General features: G+C 44.1%; 1 protein-coding gene across 1 annotated transcript in view; it reads right to left on the bottom strand.

Moving 5' to 3' along the window:
* The window catches only part of NCAM2 (neural cell adhesion molecule 2), a 262,107-nt gene that overhangs the window by 115,645 nt on the left and 124,641 nt on the right, over positions 1-21,821 (bottom strand). Inside the window, exons 11-12 of the mRNA XM_044996057.1 lie at positions 18,584-18,771; positions 14,445-14,541 (exon numbers count right to left, since the gene is read on the bottom strand). Of these exons, the coding sequence (XP_044851992.1) occupies positions 14,445-14,541; positions 18,584-18,771 (285 nt within the window). The remainder of the gene's footprint in view (positions 1-14,444; positions 14,542-18,583; positions 18,772-21,821) is intronic.

Here is a 21,821-nt window from a genome sequence, read left to right as displayed (position 1 = left end):
GCTGGAGGGAGAGCCCCAGGAGGGCCTGCCAGAAGAGGGGGATGGGACCCCGGGAACGGAACCAGGGACCGAGGAAACTGATAATCCCCGGCTGGAGCCCGTGGTTGAACCCCTCCTCCATACTGATTTTTGCCAGGACCAGAGGACTGACCCTACCCTTAGCCGGGCCTACGAACAGCTCGCGGCAGTTGATGGGACCATCATCGACCCCCAGCGCGCAACCCAGTGGCCCCACTTCAAACTGCGCCGGGACCGTCTCTACCGGATTGACCGTGATGCCCGCACGCAGGAACCCCAAACACAGTTGCTGGTACCGCGTGTCACCAGCGGGCCGTGATGAAGCTGGCACATGACATCCCGGCGGCTGGGCATCTGGGCCATGAAAAGACCCTCGCTCAGATCCTGACGCAGTTCTTCTGGCCCGGTATTCACCAGGAGGTGAAGAATTATTGTAACTCCTGCCCCGAGTGCCAGCTAGCCGCTCCACGCGAGTGCGCAAGGCAACCCTGGTCCCCATACCAATAATGGAGACGCCTTTTGAACGGGTGGCCATGGACCTGGTGGGCCGGCTCCCAAAAAGTGTTCTGGTTTCCAGTATGTCCTGGTCATCGTTGATTATGCCACCCGTTTCCCCCAGGCCATCCCATTGCGGAGTACTATGGCCCGGACCATCGCGGGGGAACTGGTGAAGGTCTTTGCTCGAGTGGGCCTGCCCCAGGAGATCCTAACAGATCAAGGCACCAATTTCACCTCCCAGTTGTTACAGCAGGTCTGCGAGCTCCTGGGGGTTAAACAGTTACGCATCTCCGTGTACCACCCGCAGATGGACGGGCTGGTGGAATGATTCAATTGGACCCTCAAGGAGATGCTGCGGAAGTTCCTCCCGGAGCAGCTACACTGATGGGACCAGTTGCTCCCTCCCCTGCTGCTTGCCATCTGGGAGGTACCCCAGGCATCGAACAAGTTTTCCCCATTTGAGCTATTATATGGGCGCCGTCCGCGGGGCCTGTTGGACTTGATGCGGGAGACCTGGGAGCAGTCCCCCTCCCCGACCCATACTCCTGCAGTATGTCCTCCAGCTGCAGGAGTACTTTGCTCAGGCTGGGGCCCTGGCTCGTGGAAACTTAAAGGCTGCACAGGACAGACAGGAGCAGACTTACAACCAGGAGGCTCAGGTGCGTGACTTTGAACCTGGGGATCAGGTCCTGCTCCTCCTGCCCTCTAGTGAGTCAAAGCTACTGGCCCGTTGACAGGGACCCTACGACGTAGCTCGAAAGGTTGGGCCTGTCACGTATGAGATTCACCAACCTGACAAACGCAAAAAGACCCAGCGATACCATGTGAATCTGTTAAAGCCCTGGCGAGACCAGGAGGGCCTACTAATCAATCCTTACCCATCTGAGCCTGAACTGGGTCCCCGCGCGCCCCAGGCAGAGGATCTCACGGCACCCCTGCTCGGCGACACCCTGACGGAAGAGCAGCGCAAGCAGGCCAACTGTCTCCTGCAGGCTTTCCGGGGAACCTTTACAGCTCTACCTGGATACACGACCCTGGCCTATCATTCGATCCAGACCGAGCCAGGGAAGGTGGTCCGGGAAATGACCAGGCCACTGCCGTACTGGATGCGCCAAGAGGTAGAGGAAGAGGTGCAGGCCATGCTGGTCTTAGGGGTCATTGAGCTGTCTCAGAGTGAGTGGCGCAGCCCGGTGGTCTTGGTACCCAAGCCCGATGGCACCCGTCGGTTTTGTATAGACTTCCGGAGGGTGAATGCCATCTCCCGGTTTGATGCTTACCCAATGCCCCACGTGGACGAGCTGCTGGGCTGCCTAGGGGAGGCCCAGTTCATTACCACCCTCGACCTCAGTAAAGGATACTGGCAGATCCTGCTTGATGACACCTCGAAGGAAAAGACGGTGTTCGCCACTCCGACGGGACTCTACCAGTTTATGCGGATGCCTTTTGGCCTCCATGGGGCCCCGGTGATGTTCCAGCGGCTGATGGATCACCTATTACGGCCCCATCGAGACTATGCGGCTGCGTATTTGGACGATGTGGTAATCTATAGCCGCCGCTGGGAAGAACACCTGGATTGGATAGCCGCGGTCCTGCGGTCCCTGCAAAAGGCAGGGCTGACGGCCAACCCAAAGAAGTGCTGCATTGCATGGCAGGAGACCACATATCTCGGCTATACTATTGGGGGAGGACGAGTGAAACCCCTCATTGGGAAAGTGCAAGCCCTGGCAGCCTGCCCAATGCCGACTACGAAACGCCATGTCCAACAGTTCCTGGGCCTTGTCGGGTACTATCGGCGGTTCATCCCCCAGTTTGCCTCCATCACAGCGCCCTTAACAGGACTATTGACAAAGAACAGCCCCCGGCAGGTACGGTGGACCCTGGAATGTGAAGAGGCCTTCCGGACGCTCCAGACATGTCTCTGTCAAGAGCCGGTCCTATATAGCCCGGACTTCAACCGGAGGTTCATCCTCCAGACGGATGCCTCAGAGATAGGGTTGGGGGCTGTCCTGTTCCAAGAGGTGAATGGAAGGGACCACTCGGTGCTATACCTCAGCCAGAAGTTATTTCCCCGGGAGAGGAACTACGCTGTGGTGGAAAAAGAAGCACTGGCCATAAAGTGGGCCTGTGACGCCCTCCGCTTCTACCTCCTTGGGGCTCCAGTCACGTTAGTCACGGACCATGCCCCCCTCCGATGGTTGAGGTATATGAAAAACAACAATGCCCGACTCATGCGATGGTATCTGACCTTACAGCCCTCTGCGTTTACCATCCAGCATCGGGCTGGCAAAGACCACACGAACGCGGACTTTATGTCTCGCCTCGGAGGGATGGAAGAGCCTGACCCTGGCGAGCGGGAGCCAGACTTGAGTGTGGGGGGGTATGTAGTAGCCAGTGTGGCTCCCCTCCTGCCCAGAGGAGGGAGAGCCCAGCCAGAGACCAGAGTGGGCGGAGCTACGGAGCTCTGACCCCGCCCCTCAAAGGGTCAGGCGGCGACTTGGAAGTATAAGAGCCTGCCCTCAGAGCTCAGTCAGTCGCCTGCCGCCGAAGAGAACAGACGTACCTCAGCAAGCTCGAGACTGGGAAGCCTCTGCGACCTGGTGCAGCCGCCCAGACTGGCCTGAGCTCCCCCGCGCCCGCTACCTGGAGGAGCTGCCGGAGCTCCCCTGCGCCCGTTACCCGGAGAAGCCGCCGGAGTTTCCCCGCGCCTGTTACCCGGAGGAGCCGCCGGAGCTTCCCCGCGCCTGTTACCCGGAGGAGCCGCCGGAGCTTCCCCGCGCCTGCTACTACCCGGAGGAGCCGCCGGAGCAACCCTGGGCCGACTTTCCCGAGGAACTGCTGGACCTGCCACCCAGCCCTGGCCGCGATGAGCCCATGCTCGTGGACCCTCCAGAGGCTGACGTCAGGACCCAGGTAGGCCCCGAGGGGGAGTACGGAAGTAGCCTGGGGGTTGCTGCCCCGCCCTGACCGAGGGCCGGGCCTTAACTATACTGTTGCTCAGCCCTGAACAAAAGGCCTGAGCTTTCTGCCTCTGTGTTTGTTGCCCCGCCCTGACCTAGGGCCAGGCTCATAGCTCTTGTTACAGCTCAGCCCTGCTGAAGGGTCTGAGCCTCGCGCCCAACAGGGCAGGTGACTTCTGCAAGGACTGCCGGGGGAGACCCCGGCCGGACTATTTCCCCGGACTCCCCGGTGTGTAGTGAGCCAGTGTGGCTCCCCTCCACCCTGGAGAGGGTCGAGCCCCGGTGAGCACTTGTACACTTACTCATAATGCACATTAAAGGCACATCCTTCAAAGAATGCCATCCATGCATTTCAAAGAGTAGCAAAGTTATATTCCGTTACAGAATATGGAAATATAGAGTGTGTCACCCTATACAAATACAATTTAATACAATTTAATTTAATACAAATTAAAATATTTCCTATCTCCTTCAGAATGAGTAAATATAGCATTTTTTCCCAGTGGAAAGCAAAAAAAAAAATTAAATTAAATTAAAAAAAAATAGAGCATTAGCAGACTAATGAACTGAGTCCAGTTTTGCAGTTAGTTAACAAATATGAACTCAATCCTGAAAAACGCTGAGCATTCTGGCCCTGATCTACCTACACATTTATATGTGTATTAACTTTAAGTATCTGAGTAGTCTTCCAATGGGACTACTCACTTGGGGTCTGATCCTACAGCACTTAAATCAGTGGGAGTTTTGCCATGAACTTCTATGAGAGAAGGATCAAGCCATTGTTCAACATTCAGAATGTGTTTATTAACTGGTTTGTAGGATTGGGGTCACAGTACTCAATGCTTTGCAGGATCAATCTTTGGTGAGAGGCTCTCTCTTTCTCTCTCAAAAAATAGTGAGGGTTGTAACTATAAACAGCAATATTAACCTCCACTATCCATCTCAGGAAAGAGCCTGACTCAGAAATCGCATTTATTTCAGCAGGATTCCTCAGAGGATAAGGAACAACTCACCATGAATAAATGCGGCCAAATCTGGCTCTAACAGTTTTACTGAAGCTTCTTGTAAAAATAGAATGGGGAGTCAGGTATAGGTATTTAGATAGTGACATTCCATTTTTTTCCCCTATAGCTTCATTCTCCCCTCACTAGTCTTTCCCTAGTAAAACTCCATTTACTTTAATAAATTCACTGTGAATAATAAAAAACATCAAATGGTACAAATTCAAGTTGAATGAAGAGATCTGTTTTCCAACTAAACAGTCCTGCTCTCTCTCTCAAACTGTTTCCCAACACTCCCTAAGGTGGTATAGACAACTGCTTCAAATGCCTACCAACTTCCCTGTAAGAAATATCTTCAACTTTGACCCAAAAAAAGCAGATTTGAAAAGACAATCCTCACCCCCCACCCAACTGATAAGGATCTGTAAGCTGTGAAATTTGATCATGTGATAGGTGTCACTATTGGATGAACCTCACCCTGCTTTGAGCATGACTTGTCTCTGGAACGGGAGTCTTCCCTTTACCTCAGGCCCTGACACTCTACCCTTTCTTCTCATTCACTTTTCATCTCATGACCCTTCATCACCTTATTATCATAATGCTTAAAGGCATTTTTGGTGAAATATGGTAGCAGGAGAAGTTTCACTATCCTCTACGCAAATACAGAGTATATTTTAACCTTAATTTTATTTCAGAATCCCTATTCTTGCACATTAACAAAGGGGTTATATAATCAGTCTCTCATTGTTGAAGTAACATACATTACCCCTTCTAAATACTGTTAAATGTTTTGCTGAATATCAGTGTCCTGTAGCATTTTCATGACCAACACAATGTTGTGTGTGGTTTTGCACAATGACAAGAGTTTGGCAAGTCAAGTCTACAATTCACCGGCAGAGCTGTATGAGGTAGCCTAACTTGTAAATTTCCTATGTGCACTATTCACTGCTGTAACTACTGCCATGTTCCTCGTGTCAGGGACAGATTAAAGCATAGGTGCAATAAGCCTATCTGTGGTGCTGCAGCTCCTTGAGTCATGTGATAAGATCAGATTCTCAGCTGCCATTTTTTTTTTTTGAAAAGTTAGCCCTCATGGATGCAAAGAAAAGACTGAAAACATGAAATTAATGTAATTCATGCCTTTCTCAATCTGCAAACAGACTGAATCAACAGCTTCAAGAGGGGTGAACTGACCCATTCATCTGAACTGTGAACCCTGCTGCTACACCAAGAGAACTAGGTCTTGTGTAGGAGTCAAGTATCAGAGGGGTAGCCGTGTTAATCACATGCATCCGACAAAGTGGGTATTCACCCACGAAGGCTCATGCTCCAATATGTCTGTTAGTCTATAAGGTGCCACAGGATTCTTTGTCGCTTTGTGTAGGAGTGTGGCTGGGAAGCCCCAAGTGTTTTTTTCCTGGATTGCCTTAATTCAGTCCCGCATCATGCTGATAAGCACCAAATTCATACTGAGCTTTCTTACAAAATCCTTATGTTTGTCTCTTCCCATCACAAACTTCACATAAACCATGTTTGTTTTAAGTAGAATATTGATTCAAATGATAAATTTCAAGATCACTGTTGGCAATGCAACTTTCTATTCACGTTTCACAACCATTTGAAATACTACTACTAAAATCTCAACAAAAAGGTAGAATATGTGTTTAATAACCAATGTCTTCTTCCTGCACACTAAGGTTTCACATAATATTATGCTTCAACTGAACCTGGGCAAATCCAGGAATGGCTGTGCTCACCTCAGGCTCTGAAAGCCATTGGGACAATCTGCCAAGCTCACCTGGCTTGTCAAGCCTAAGCCTGTCCTAGAAAAAAAACACACAGTTTTAGTAGACTTCTGTATTAAAAGCTGAGGCTATGATGTGAAATAATGTATTCAGAGTGAAAAAAGATGAAAAATAATGTGATTTTTGCATTCTAAAAGTTGTTTGTTCAGCTATTCAAATATTCAGGCAATGAAGAAGGGGAAGATACCAAGGGCCTAGTATTGTCAGTTGAACACCTCCTGGGAGGCACTGGGCAATTCCAAATTAGAGTGATTTAATGGAAATTGAGGCTCCTCAGCACCTTTCAGGATCAAACCCTAAAAATAAGCTAAAACAATCCAGTTTCTATAGCTGTAAATAAAAGTGTCTGGAGTATAAACTGGTTCAACAGCTCTGTATAACTAGGGTTAACCATAAGAAATGGTACAGCTGAAAATTGCATTCCTCTTTAGAGAAGGAACTTTTTGTGTCATCACCGAGTCTCATATTTAAAGTTTGGCACCAGAAAAAAAGACAATGGCATTTTGGCTCAGGAGCACTTTCCAACTTACAGTAAGTACAACACAAATAAAATAATATTATCTGACTCGCTGGGGGAAAAAAAAAACTGCCCCAGAAAAGCACACAAAGGAGCAAGTGAATCCTGTAGTGCTTTAACAGAAAACAATTCAGTAAAACAATAAGTGTTTGGGACATTTACCATAGGAGGAAACTTTGTTTACTGCTGTCTGCCTAAGGAATTTATATATATATATACACAGAGAGAGAGAGAGAGAGAGAGAGAGAGAGTACCTCAGGATTAGTGCTTCCAATTAAAAATTAAAACCAGAGAGTGAAATCATGGCTGTACTGAAGTCAATGTTACAGCTCCCATGGAGTTTAAATGGCCAGAATTTCACCTAGAATGAGCATTGTTAAGAGGACTCCCTAATCAATCAAAAGTAAAACTAGCAACCAACCAGCTGTCAATTATCTGAATCCTCTGAGTGCTCTGTTTTCATTATTCTTGGATTTTCCCCTCCTCCTTCTCACCTACTTCTCATCCATATGTTAAGTTGCAAAAGTTCAACATATTTTTTTTAATCAATTTAGTTAAACTGGAGCATGTTGTGTGTGTAGACAGGACCTGAGATTGAAACTGTTTGAGGCAGGGACTGACATTTACTGTATCTTTGTACAGTACTTAGTACACTGGAGCCCTGACTTGGCTAAAGCCTGTAGATACTACTGCAATATGAATGCTAAATAAATAATAATTAATAATAGCACTGTAACTGTAAATAGCTACTGGCAGAAAGTGCGTATCTAATATAATGTGAATTTCACATTTTATCATTTATTTTGCCATTTACAAAGGCCAAATACAATATATGATTAATAATGTAACTGAATACAATATTTTTCAAAACTAATAATAATTCTTTTTTCATATATTATTCCTCACTAAATGTGGCTTGATTTATCTTGATTTGAACAGAACTTTGCTACATATTTTTCAATAAGTGCTGGTCAATGACTGTACAGAAGTGATTGAAACAAATTACTGCCACAGTGGAAAGGTGCTAATCTTAAACATTGACATCAGTCTTATTTGCAATATAAGTGAATAAACAAGTAGAAATAAATTAGTGGTTGTGTAGCGGGGTGAACATCCGCTCCTGCCCTGAAGGGCTTAAAAACAGCCCTGGGAGGGGTGTGTGGCTGGAGAAAGCAGCGTTTAGGCTGGGCTGATTGAGGGAAGGGGCTGGAGTGGGGCCACTCCCCAAACAGACTCAGCTGGCCCTATAAAGGCAGAGAAGCCAGGGACAGACACACAGTCTCCCTTGGAAGAGAAGGGCTTGGCTGCAGGGAGATAGAGAGAGGGTACCTGAGTGGAGCAGGGCTGGGGACAGGCTGGGGAGCTCCAGCCTGGAAAGCCCCAGGCTGTGGCCTAGCATTGGGCCAACTAGGTACTGGGGGTTGCAGAGGGCAGCCCGGGGTAGGCCAAGGCAGCAAGTCCAAACCAAACCTTGCCAGTGATGAGTAGGCTGATACTGCATCCTGCCCCAGGGCCTGGGGCTAGATGATGACTGGCGGTAGCCATATACTGAGGTGAGGTGGGACTAGTGGGTGGGGGTTCCCCAGGGAGGGGAGACCCTAAGACTGAGGAGATTACTGCTAGGGAGCAGCACCCCAGGTAAAAGGGCACCGGGGTCCAGGGAGTGACACGGAGGCCAGAGGACAGGTGGATCACCGGCCTGCAGAGGGCGCTCTGGAGCTGGAACAAGCTAATTCCCGGAAGTCACGAGCAGGAGGCGTCGCAGAGGTGAGTCCATTCGTCTACAGGTGGGAGTATAGCATTTGTGCAATATTTGCTTTGCAAACATTTTTGCCCTTGACTTGAGTAAGTTTATTATACTGAACTTCCTATGTCTGTCAAGTAAGAATTCACTGCAATAGTACATAATTATAAACGTCAGAATCTTTCTTAACTAATATTTTGAAGCTGATATTAAGGGTCATTCTGCAAAAAATTAATAGTTAATGATAATATAGTCAGCCTTTAGGAGATGATGAGCCATTGTAGCAGCAAGTGAAATTGGAGAGAGAGCCATAAAATAATCACTCACCACGCAATATTCTGTGTTTGTGTTGTGATATTGTTTTGGGACTTTGGGTCAAAACCCTCAGCTGGTCTGAACTAGTGTATCTCCACTGGCTTCCAGTTTACACCAGCTGAAGCTTTGGACCTATGTGTGGTGATAATACAGTGTAATCACATATTGACACAACATTACAAGGAAAACATCACAAAGCAGTTCTATGACATGACATTGATTACGTTGAAACTATTTCTGATTCTGCTAGCTGGAATTTTTCTCTTTCCCTCTTTTTCCCTCCTGGATGCTAGGAAGGAGACTGGAGGTACGTCTTCTCTCCTCTCTTCCTCCTTACCTCCTGGATTCATGGAGTGAAAGAGATTCTAGCAACAAGTCTTTTTCCATATAACAGTAATTGGAAAGTGGTTGTGACAACTTACATACTGCCATTCCAACTGCCCTGCTTTCCCTGTGAAAATACACCTGAGATCAGTGTTCTGCTTAGTCTACCAGAAACACAGGCATAGTCAGTAGGACCGTTGAATCAAAAGCTGCGTATGTGGCCCTAAGATAGACACTCTGATGAAGAGTCATAGGTTGAGTATCACTGACTTAACATAGGACCTTGGTATGTTGCTTAATGCCGTGAAGAGTCTCATGGACTTCAATGAGACTCTTCAATGTAGAACGGACTTTGCCTAGTAGTGAATGTTCACAAGATTGGGGTCTAGTGTTGGATGAATAAAGAAGAATTTGACTCACATATCAAATAGGGGCAGAAGAAATACGTGGAGGAGTGTACATAGTTTACCTATTATAATCTATGGTGTCTTCCTGGAAGACTTGAAGAGCTTGAAAGCTTGTCTTGCTCACCAAGAGAAGTTGATCCAATAAAAGATATTGCCTCATGCATTTTGTCTCTCTAAGGGACTGACATGGCTACAACAAACCCGCATATCTTCCTGGAAGCATAATTCTTAATATTAGCTTTGTTTGTTTTTTAAATAGAAACAGGTCAGTTTGCAGAGGAACTAGTTATTAAAATTATATCTCTTAATGACCAATGCTACACAGCAAAGCAAACATTCTCTTTAGGAAGATTTTTTCAGGATTGGGTCCATATTGTGTATTTTGAAATTAAGTAGACATATGTACTGCAGCAGCATTAACTGCAGCAGTGGCAAAGGGAACTGCAATATGTTTTTAATACAAAATACTATACTCTGAAGTATACATGCAATTATTTTGGGGGGCTGCTATAATTTATGTACCATAGGTTTTCATCATTTTTCCTGACCATATGTCTGAGTTATATGTATCGCAAGTATGCCCTATGCAAGATATTAGCCCCTTCTTTATGCCTTCCTTTTGGAGTAATGTACAAAACACTTTAGGAAACACTAGTATGAGAGATGACTGCTTCTGCACAAACTGCAGGGAAATGATAAACTGATCTTTGGGAAATGGTATATATGCCATGATTTAAAAAATAATTCTGAGAGAATTTGCGTGGCAGAGTATCTCTAACTACATAAGTTGGACAACTAGATGGGGAAACGTCATGAATTTAAGGCTCAGTTTGAGAATTCATATCTTCCACACTTAGCTTTGGAAATGAGAACTGAAGTGGCAAAAAGTCAGTAATTTTCTGTCAACCCTATAACACCACCTTTAACTTTAATTTTTATGAAAAACTGCAGTATTTTACAATAAAGCTCAAATGACTGCATTACATTATTGTAAGCTGTGGGGATGTGGACTATTACTGTAGGTACTACTATTACTGATTTGGGGAGGGTGCTGACCTGTAAACGAGGAGAATGATTCCCTCCTTTCAAACCTATGTCTTGCCATTGAGGAGGAGGAAATAAGGGTGTTTAACAGCTGGGAGGGTGTAACTGGTTTGTTATTACAATAGAGGAAGTATTAGGAGCCAAGAAGAGAGTTGGACATTAGTGTGTGGGGGGGAGGGCAAAAAGCAATATTCATCTTGTCACATTCACATTTCATTGGTATGCCCATGACCTAACACTGGACAACCAGCATTTCTTTATGCCCTGTCTTGGAGTCACACCCTCTTCACCTGGGAAGTGTTGTTTTTCTCTATTTCAGAGATTTGGCCCTTGAGTTGGATTTCTCTCTTTTACTATTTTATATCTCTAGAAATGTGAAGATTTTTGGAGAGCTAGTCATTGAAAGAGCTAAAGGAAATAGATTTACTGTGCAAGTATTTTCTAATTTTCAGAGGTACAGAACTTTCTTAGTTATGAACTAAACTTTTAACGTATAAAATGTACTATTTTAACTGAGGATTAGTCTGAAGTCTTGAAACCAAATAAGTGAGGACACTAGAAGATAATCAGATAAGTTGCTAAATGTGTGTTTTTGGCCTAGTTGTGGAAGCTTACTCAAACAAGTAGTCACATTATATGTGACTACATCAGTAAATACTCACCAACATAAGTAAAGATTCCACAAGCAGATCTTTTGTTTTATTTATACACAAATAAGGAAAAATATTTTAGTTTCTGGGAGTGGATTCTAAACTGTGGGATTTTCTGAGTTGTGGAGAGGCTGAGTGTGGAGGTAGGGCAAGGAATTCTATTTAGGGGTAATGCTTGGAGCCTGGGGGTGTTTCTATGCAAAAGGCAGATGAGGAGGTTAAACGAATATTTATTTTGATTCAATGGCAGGGGGCAAAGGCAAACCAAAGAAGGACCAAAAAATTTTTTTTTCTCGAGTGTTTACTAGGCTCACTTAAAGTTGGATAGAAAATCTGCTTGGTTTCTGATAAATAATACTTTCAGCTACCGTTGGCACCACAACTGTTTTGATAATTGTTACAAAGGAGGGATGTACCACAACAAAAAAGATGTTTAAAATCATCTTTTCTTTAGAGGTGATGGGATAAACTTTCAAAGCTGTGCATGGTTTCTACACAATAAATCCCCTTAATAAATACACAATTTGCTTCTGGAACTCTTGAAACTGAAATAAAAGTGTAATCTATTGTGCAATGTGTTATAAAAGTTTAAAAGTAAAGGAAACATCAGACAGTCTCCCTTAAGTCTGAAAATGCATATAGTAGCAATAATACCAAATATGTATTACCACTAGGATTGTAAAGAGTATATCTTATTCTTTAGCCTTACATTTTATTACATTTGCAACAAAGCAGATTGTAGAAAAATATTGTATAAAATTCCTTACACTTCTAAAAGAGAAAACAAAACACCAAGACTTCCTTTATATAACCCTAGTTAGCTAAAGTAGAAAAATGATCTATGGCCAGCTCCTCAGTGGTTGTAAATTGGAATGAGTTCAGCAGAACAATGCTGATTTATACACCTCTACCCCGATATAACGTGATCTGATATAACACGAATTTAGATATAATGCAGTAAAGCAGCGCTCCAGGGGGTCGGACTATACACTCCGTCGGATCAAAGCAAGTTTGATATAACGTGGTAAGATTTTTTTTTTGGCTCCCAAGGACAGCGTTATATCAAGGAAGCGGTGTAACACCTAAAGAACTGGCCCCTAATGTTTTTTGATCCTGTAAACTTGGTGAAGGTTCACTGCTCTATTTTGGCATTTGACAAATGAAAAAATGCTATGAAACCAACTCTGGTCTATTCTTTTAGTCATTCAACAACAACAAAATCCTTCCATATAATCAGTACTCTGCAAAACCAAGCATTAAATTTCTCATCCTGCCAAAGGATGAATATAAAATCTTATTTTTAAATTAATCTACAATCCTCTAGATTAGTGGTTCCCAAACTTGTTCTGCCGCTTGTGCAGGGAAAGCCCCTGATGGGCCAGGCTGGTGTGTTTACCTGCCGTGTCCACAGGTTTGGCCGATCGCAGCTCCCAGTGGTTCGCTGCTCCAGGCCAATGGGAGCTGCTGGAAGCAGTGCAAGCAAAAGGACTCACTGGCCACCACTTCCAGCAGCCCCCATTGGCCTGGAGCAGCGAACTGTGGCCACTGGGAGCTGTGATCGGCCGAACCTGCGGATGTGGCAGGTAAACAAACCGGCCCGGCCTGCCAGGGGCTTTCCCTGCATAAGTGGCGGAACAAGTTTGGAAACCAAAGCCTAGATGAACTTCAACAGAACTTTTGAATGTGTTTCAATTAGCACCCAAAAGTCTGACAGCTTGAATGAATTTAATCTTAAATCCTTGGGCCAAATCCTGCTCTAAATTACATCTGTTCAACCTATGGACTTAACCGGACATCTAAAATGAAGGTGAAATTCTGCACTTTTAGTTGGCAAACCTGGACTATACATAGAATCATAGAATATCAGGGTTGGAAGGGATCTCAGGAGGTCATCTAGTCCAACCCCCTGCTCAAAGCAGGATCAATCCCCAACTAAATCGTCCCAGACAGGGATTTGTCAAGCCAGGCCTTAAAAACCTCTAAGGAAGGAGATTCCACCATTTCCCTAGGTAACCCATTCCAGTGCTTTACCACCCTCATAGTGAAATACTTTTTTCGTAATATCCAACCTAAACCTCCCCCACTGCAACTTGAGACCATTATTCCTTGTTCTGTCATCTGGTACCACTGAGTACAGTCTAGATCCATCCTCTTTGGAACCCCCTTTCAGGTAGTTGAAAGCAGCTATCAAATCCCACCTCATTCTTCTCTTCTGCAGACTAAACAATCCCAGTTCCCTCAGCCTCTTCTCATAAGTCATGTGCTCCAGCCCTCTAATCGTTTTTGTTGCCCTCCACTGGACTCCTTCCAATTTTTCCACATCCTTCTTGTAGTGTGGGGCCCAAAACTGGACACGGTACTCCAGATGAGCCCTCACCAATGTTGAATAGAGGGGAATGATCGCGTCCCTCGATCTGATAGCAATGCCCCTAGTATACAGCCCAAAATGCTGTTAGCCTTCTTGGCAACAAGGGAACACTGTCGACTCCTATCCAGCTTCTTGTTCACTGTTACCCCAGGTCCTTTTCTGCAGAACTGCTGCCTAGCCACTCGGTCCCTAGTCTGTAGCAGTGCATGGGATTCTTCTGTCCTAAGTGCAGGACCCTGCACTTGTCCTTGTTGAACCTCATCAGGTTTCTTTCGGCCCAATCCTCTAATTTGTCTAGGTCCCTCTGTATCCTATCCCTACCCTCCAGCTTATCTACCACTCCTCCCAGTTTAGTGTCATCTGCAAACATCTCTTTAAAAATAGGCTTTGCTGCAGTATTTCAGCACTTTTGTTTCTGATCCTGGTCCTCAGAAGGAAACACTGGATGCAGAAATGAAAGAGATGGACCTGATTCTCCTTTTCTTACACTGGCATAAAACAAAAATAACCCCATTAAATCATTGTAAGAGAAAGAAGAATCAGGTCCATTGTTTTTAAAAAGTTAACAGCATTGGCTCAAGTTTCAGTACATGTTTAAAGTTCAGGGTAAAAATTTTGGGGACATCTTATTTTGTGAGAACCAGTTTGTTTTACCTACACTGTCATATTTTCTGAGGGCTAAAAAGACAGTTCTAAAGGCTCCAGTAGAATTAATTGAACAGAAAAGTCCAATTGTACTTTACACTGGTGAAAATACAAGGGTATGGTTATAGTAACTTGGACACAATATACTCACCAGCTTGCCCAAGGGTATATTCCTGATGTCTTGTTCCTATTCTGTTAGTAGCTGTGCAGTTATATCGCCCAAAATCATTGTCAGATGTGGGAGCAATCTTTAAAATAAGCATAAACAAATTTTACATATTTTCTAAAGATTAATTACAAGAATATCATTGACCTTCTCAAAAATTAAATTCATTCTGCTTAAACAGTATTAAGATGTCCCCTTATTTTACCTTGCCAAATACATTGCACAAAATGGTGACATAAATGTGGTAGATCTGTGACAAATTCTCCTTTTTTGCAAAGCTTGTATGGAAAAAATATTCATTAAACAGAAGGATAAGATGAAATATTTCAAATCCAGAGTTTCAAAACGGAATGGAAAATGTCCTCTAGGGAAGTTAGAGGCAACATGACCCCTCCTTCTGTACATAATATGCAAAGGAGGCCACTTTGTCCCACGAAAGAGCAAGGGACTAGGCTACGAGCCCTCTAGAAACATTTAACCTAACATTAGGGGTAGGTGGTGGCTGAAAGAGAGAGGTGAGCTAGTCTTCCATGATATCTGGGTCCTCACAAATGGACACTGCAAGATTCAGGGTATGCGTAGCCTTATCTGTGATCACTGGAAAGTAGTGTGGCTGTGAAAAATTGGTAAGGGAAACGTGTTCAATGTATTTCCTCAAATGTATTTGAGTAATACTACTTTAATTTAAAACAGCATTTCTCAAATGCGGCTACCGTGACTTTCCTTGCAGCCACAGCCTCTTGGGCTGTGATGAAGGTGTGGGGGGAGGGCAAAGCAGCAGCCCCTCTCCCTCCCTGTTGCTCCTGGATGCACCACCTTGGTATTGGTTGCTATGGAGACACCTGGGGCACAATTAATAGATTCATAGACTCTAGGACTGGAAGGGACCTCCAGTCCCCTGCCCTCATGGCAGGACCAAATACTGTCTAGACCATCCCTGATAGACATTTATCTAACCTACTCTTAAATATCTCCAGAGATGGAGATTCTACAACCTCCCTAGGCAGTTTATTCCAGTGTTTAACTACCGTGACAGCTAGGAACTTTTTTCCTAATGTCCAACCTAAATCTCCCTTGCTGCAGTTTAAGCCCATTGCATCTTGTTCTATCATTAGAGGCTAAGGTGAACAAGTTTTCTCCCTCCTCCTTATGACACCTTTTTAGATACCTGAAAACTGCTATCATGTCCCCTCTCAGTCTTCTCTTTTCCAAACTAAACAAACCCAATTCTTTCAGCCTTCCTTCATAGATCATGTTCTCAAGACCTTTAGTCATTCTTGTTGCTCTTCTCTGGACCCTCTCCAATTTCTCCACATCTTTCTTGAAATGCGGTGCCCAGAACTGGACACAATACTCCAGTCAACGCCTAACCAGCGCAGAGTAGAGCGGAAGAATGACTTCTTGTGTCTTGCTCACAACACACTTGTTAATGCATCCCAGAATCACGTTTGCTTTTTTTGCAACAGCATCACACTGTTGACTCATTTAGCTTGTGGTCCACTATAACCCCTAGATCCCTTTCTGCCGTACTCCTTCCTAGACAGTCTCTTCCCATTCTGTATGTGTGAAACTGATTGTTCCTTCCTAAGTGGAGCACTTTGCATTTGTCTTTATTAAACTTCATCCGGTTTACCTCAGACCATTTCTCCAGTTTGTCCAGATAATTTCGAATTATGACCCTGTCCTCCAAAGCAGTTGCAATCCCTCCCAGTTTGGTATCATCTGCAAACTTAATAAGCGTACTTTCTATGCCAACATCTAAGTCGTTGATGAAGATATTGAACAGAGCCGGTCCCAAAACAGACCCCTGCGGAACCCCACTTGTTATACCTTTCCAGCAAGATTGGGAACCATTAACTATTCTCTGAGTATGGTTATCCAGCCAGTTATGCACCCACCTTATAGTAGCCCCATCTAAATTGTTTTTGCCTAGTTTATCAATAAGAATATCATGCGAGACCGTAACAAATGCCTTACTAAAGTCTAGGTATACCACATCCACCGCTTCTCCCTTATCCATAAGACTCGTTATCCTATCAAAGAAAGCTATCAGATTGGTTTGACATGATTTGTGCTTTACAAATCCATGCTGGCTATTCCCTTACCACCTTCCAAGTGTCTGCAGATGATTTCCTTAATTACTTGCCTCATTATTGTCTCTGGCACAGAAGTTAAACGAATTGGTCTGTAGTTTCCTGGGTTGTTGTTATTTCCCTTTTTATAGATGGGCACTATATTTGCCCTTTTCCAGTCTTCTGGAATCTCTCCCGTCTCCCATGATTTTCCAAAGATAATAGCTAGAGGCTCAGAAACCTCCTCTATTAGCTCCTTTAGTATTCTAGGATGCATTTCATCAGGCCCTGGTGACTTGCAGGCATCTAACTTTTCTAAGTGATTTTTAACTTGTTCTTTTTTTATTTTATCTTCTAAACCTACCCCCTTCCCATAAGCATTCACTATGTTAGGCATTCCTTCAGACTTCTCGGTGAAGACCGAAACAAAGAAGTTATTAGCATCTCTGCCATTTCCAAGTTTCCTGTTACTGTTTCTCCCTCCTCACTGAGCAGCGGGCCTACCCTGTCCTTGGTCTTCCTCTTCCAATGCGGGAGGACCAGGCAGCCAGTGAGTTCCCCACCTTTCCGGGGGGGCTCAGGCTTTGGGTTCAGCCCTGAGGTAGTGAGGCAGCATCCTTTTTCCCAACAGACTTCTTGGCTAGCACTAAATCAGTTACAATGATTTGGACAATTATTTGTTTTCCCTGTAGCTAATTAAGTATTTAAGAAAAAGTGTGAGAGTGTTCACCAGCAAGAGTTGGTGGCTTCACTGTGAGGCCACCAAATTTGTCCTGAGAACCCCTGATTTAAAGCACTAGGTACTTAGAACTTGTCCATATGGAGAGTTAGTGCATGACAAGCTGGGGTATAAATCTGCAGCATACTAGCAGTCACATCATAAATTGCAGCGTGGACATAGCAAAGGTGCATTAAAAGTTCCACTGAGCACTTTGACCTACTGTTGTTTGAAACATCAATGGGTCAAAGAGCACTTTTAGTGTGTGGTAGCAGTGTCCAAATGGCCAGCTAGCATGTGGCATGCTAGACCCCTGTAGATGTACACCACAGCTTGCTATATACTAACTCTCCATATAGACATGCCCTTAGTGGCCATTCTTTTAACAGAAGTTGTGACATTACAATTTGTATGAATATTGAGGTTTATGATCTCTATCACCTATGTATAATGTAGGGGCCCAATCCTGACCTCCTCTTTTAAGCAAAACTGCCATTGATGTTATGGGATATAACTTTTATTTCCATATTTACTAACTTCAGTGAGGTCAAGTTCCCTGATAAACCAGAACTGGAAATGGACTTAGGGAAAGGTATCCCCTCAACCCTCATATGAGGAGAGGGTGCTGGAGTCCAAGCAGTGGGCTAGGGACCAGCTGTTGAGGGGGGAGGGGCTGTCATCAGCCCTGCCGCAGGTGAAAATGATAAAGGAAGGAATTATGACCTGCACTGTATGAGTTATTGCAAAATAGTTCGCAGATGAAGTAAGTTAATATAGTTGTTGGGGCCTAATTAAATCCCATCCTTGGCAACTTGTTTTTCCTCATGTGTGCCAGACAACATAGTTTGTTCCTGACTTATTGGGACTGGCTCTATGAGATAAGAAAGGACTTTAGTCTGTATACAACAGCCTTGTTATGGAGACTGCCAACAAGAAAGCCAATAAATTTTGTACTACATATACATGTCTGCTTTGAGCTGGACTGAAATGGCCAAAATCTTTTCATGCAGGCACTAAATCTTTGATAATATCAATCTACTGAATCAGTTTTACTATTTTTTAAATATTCATGTTTTATTTACTACTTTGCAAACAACTCAGATTATATTAATGTTCACTGAGAAGGCAAGACAATTAATTGGAACCAAGGACTTCTTTCTAGCTGATCACAAGGAATATGGAGATAAATAGCTCATAAGATTGTTTTTTCTTCATTACATCACAGATCTGATCTGTAAGTGTTTTACACAATCCCAGTAATTCCTGACCGGTGCAGAAATTAAATGACTCTCAACTGATAAATGTAGTTTTCTAATTTACATTTAAAGCCTTACCTCTAATATCAGCTTTCTTCCTGCACTGTAAGTCTTTAAATGGGTAGTATTTTTTGCAGGTAAAACTAATTTTCCTCTTCTCCAGTGAACTGACGCTACAGGATTAGATAGTACTTCACAACTTATATTGATAGGATTGCCTTCCCAAGAATAATACAAGGTTTGATTTGACACAAATGTTGGAGCATCTGCAAAAAAAAGAGAGTATTAAACAAATACGTTATCTCCCTCTGTTTCCATAGAATATGCAACACATTTTTATTCAAGTATATACTACTAAGGTTATCATGGAAATTTGAATTTACAAACGTGTCACTTCATAATATGGACTGCTACAAAGTCAGTTCTCATCTATGAGTTTCTCATGTAGTCATTTTGGATAGTTCTCTGAAACCATCTCATCAATGTGCATTGGCAGTCAAAAAGCTAACAGAATTTTAGGAACCATTAGTAAAGGAATAGATAATAAAACAGAAAATATCATAATGCCATTATACAAATCCATTGTACGCTGAAACCTTGAATTCTGTTGAATACTGTGTGGAGTTGTCCAGCTATACCAAAAGAAGGGCAGGAGACACTTAATATGGATTTAATCAGGCTTCAACTTTATTATTAGATGACTGGGACTACCTGGCAGATAAAAGTGTACAGCGCAGGTAAACCCTGTTTGTTTTATAATTAACCAGGAAGAAGGCTTTCACCAGCTCCCCCTTTTTTCCCATCCAGGTCCCTCCAGCAAATCCATTGTCAGGACCTTACCATCCACCCTCCTCTCCCTTGTAGAAGGGGTAAGATGGGCGATAAGAAAGGAGGTTTGGCTCTATGCCATTCCAACCATTGAAGCCCAAACCCCGCAATGTTCCGTTCATTTAACCAGCACCATCTTTTTAAGTCCTTTACCAGGCGATTTATCTGGTCACTGGATGCCTTCCCAAAGGAGTACCTGCACTGGACATCTACCCCACAGTTACCAAATAAGTGGTGACATATAGCCTACCACACCTTTTGTGCTCACCATAATAGGTCTTCCCTAACACCCACTGTGGGGAAGGTGAAAAAAACCCACTCCACCGAAGCCAATATGGTGGTGAGGGAAAAAATTCCTTCCCAGGCCCCTTAAAAAGGAGTGAATAACACAATGCCCACAGCAGGTTCAAACCCACCTGATAATTGCACCTTAAGGGGGGGAAGGGAGGAGGGGTGCTGCCTTGCCTGCTGCATGGAGAATGGGGTTTCCAATGCCCAGCTTGCACCTTTAAAGACCCCCCACCCTTACATTCCAAGGTGGTGAGTCAGTGCTGCAAAGCTGACCAACACCACCTTTTTGCAGCAGTTTCTGATCTTGTTCTCCCTCCCTGCACCCACTCACCATAAAGCACTACTGTCTTCCTCCAGCAAGCCTGGACAACGCCCCCCTCCCCCACTTTCAGTGCAGGGTATTCATTCTGGTTGTCCCATCCATATGAATCTATCTATATATATATGAACTGGAAAAGTTGAAGAGAATGGGGGGGGGGGAGATCAGAGGGCTAGAGTAGCTTCCATATAAGGAGAGATTAAAAGGACTGGGACTAGTCATCTTAGAAAAGAGACAACTAAGAGGGGATGTCGTAGATGTCTATAAAATCATGAATGGTTTGGCGAAAGTGAATAAGGAAGTCTTATTTACCCATTCCCACAACATAAGAATCAGGGATCACCCAATGAAATTAATAGGCAGAGGGCTTAAAATAAATATAAGGAAGCAGTTCTTCACGCAGTGCACAGTCAACCTGTGGAACTCATTCCTAGGGAATGCTGTGAAGGCCAAAAGTATCAGTGGCTTCAAAAAAGAATTAGATAAGTTCTTGGAGGATAGGTCCAATGGCTATTAGTGAAGATGTATCCCCATACTCTAGGTGTCCCTGAACTACCGACTGCCAGAAGCTGGGACTAGATGACAGGGGATAGATAAATTGCCTTGTTCTGTTCATTCACTCTGCAGTATCTGGTACTGGCCACTGTTGGAACACAGGATATTAGGCTTGGTGGACCTTTGGTCTCACCCAATATGACCATTCTTATGTTCATGTTGGATTCTGGATCTTATTTTAGAAGAATTCTCATCTGGCAATTAGATGATGCCCTAGTTAATCTCTTTATAAGTATTTGCTGCTCTAAATAACTCTATTCCATATTTGAATCCTTCTGAGCTCTGACTTGACAAACTGCATACTTAATTTAGAGAAAAAATTACTGATATTGGCTGCAGCTTCATTATGGCCAGGAAATGATGAACAATTAATGGCCAGTAACAAGAAGCCCATGAAAGCTAAATCTCACAAATACAATGGAGGGCCTGTCCTAGTCTCCAGACCTACAACCTGAAAGAAACTAAAGCCACACCTGGTATAATAAAGTGCACCAGGGATCAGCAGCCCAAATGTTTATGTATATTATGAAAGCAGCCCAGTTGTTGTACTGAGAGCATAAGCCCTCATCGCACATGGCAAAACTTGCATCAATCCCTTATGGTCAGCTTTTTGGAATCCCTCTCTTACCTGTGGTCTAAAGTGGCTGACAAGGGTAAGTTATGACACAAAGGAAAATCCAAAGCAACACAAGAAAGCATTTGTAAAACCTGAGGTTAGAGACAGTGACATGTATTACCTACTACCCATTCTATCTTGAATCCTGATGATCAGTATCCTGGTATTTAGTTAGGATGATTTTAATCCTAGTCCCTTAAGAAAACCTTAAGGGAAGGGGCAGAACAAAAGAAGGCTGCACTGCTGCTGCATACGTGCCTTTAAAACTGCCACACTAAGCAGGTGGCCAGCTGGGGAGCGTGCATGCCTATCTAGTTGCCATGTTGACCACCAATAGGGAATTGGCAGATTGTGATATGACCACTACAGTCCTGTATCCTCCCACTTAGGCCATGTGGGAGGAGACAGGATGGAGTTGGGAGTGTGATTCCCAGCTCCCGAAGACATACATGTGCTCACGCTCATAGAGCCAATGCTCTAGAAATAGTATTGTAGGTATAGTAGCATGGGTATTGGCGAGTGATGGCACGGACTAGCCACTCCTGATTAAATATGTACAGGGTCCATGTATGCACAGGGTTTGTTCTTAGACTGCTGTTCGCCACTACCTATGCAGTGATCCAATGGAAGTTGAAGTTAGACAAATTCAGACTGGAAATTAGGTGTACAATTTTAAAAGAAATTAACCATTGCAACAGTTTACTGAG

This window comes from Mauremys mutica, chromosome 1, assembly GCF_020497125.1.
Source record: "Mauremys mutica isolate MM-2020 ecotype Southern chromosome 1, ASM2049712v1, whole genome shotgun sequence".
NCBI classification, from domain to species: Eukaryota; Metazoa; Chordata; order Testudines; family Geoemydidae; genus Mauremys; species Mauremys mutica.
The sequence above is the reverse complement of the archived record's forward strand: the minus strand, read 5'-3'. Positions and strand labels throughout refer to the sequence as shown.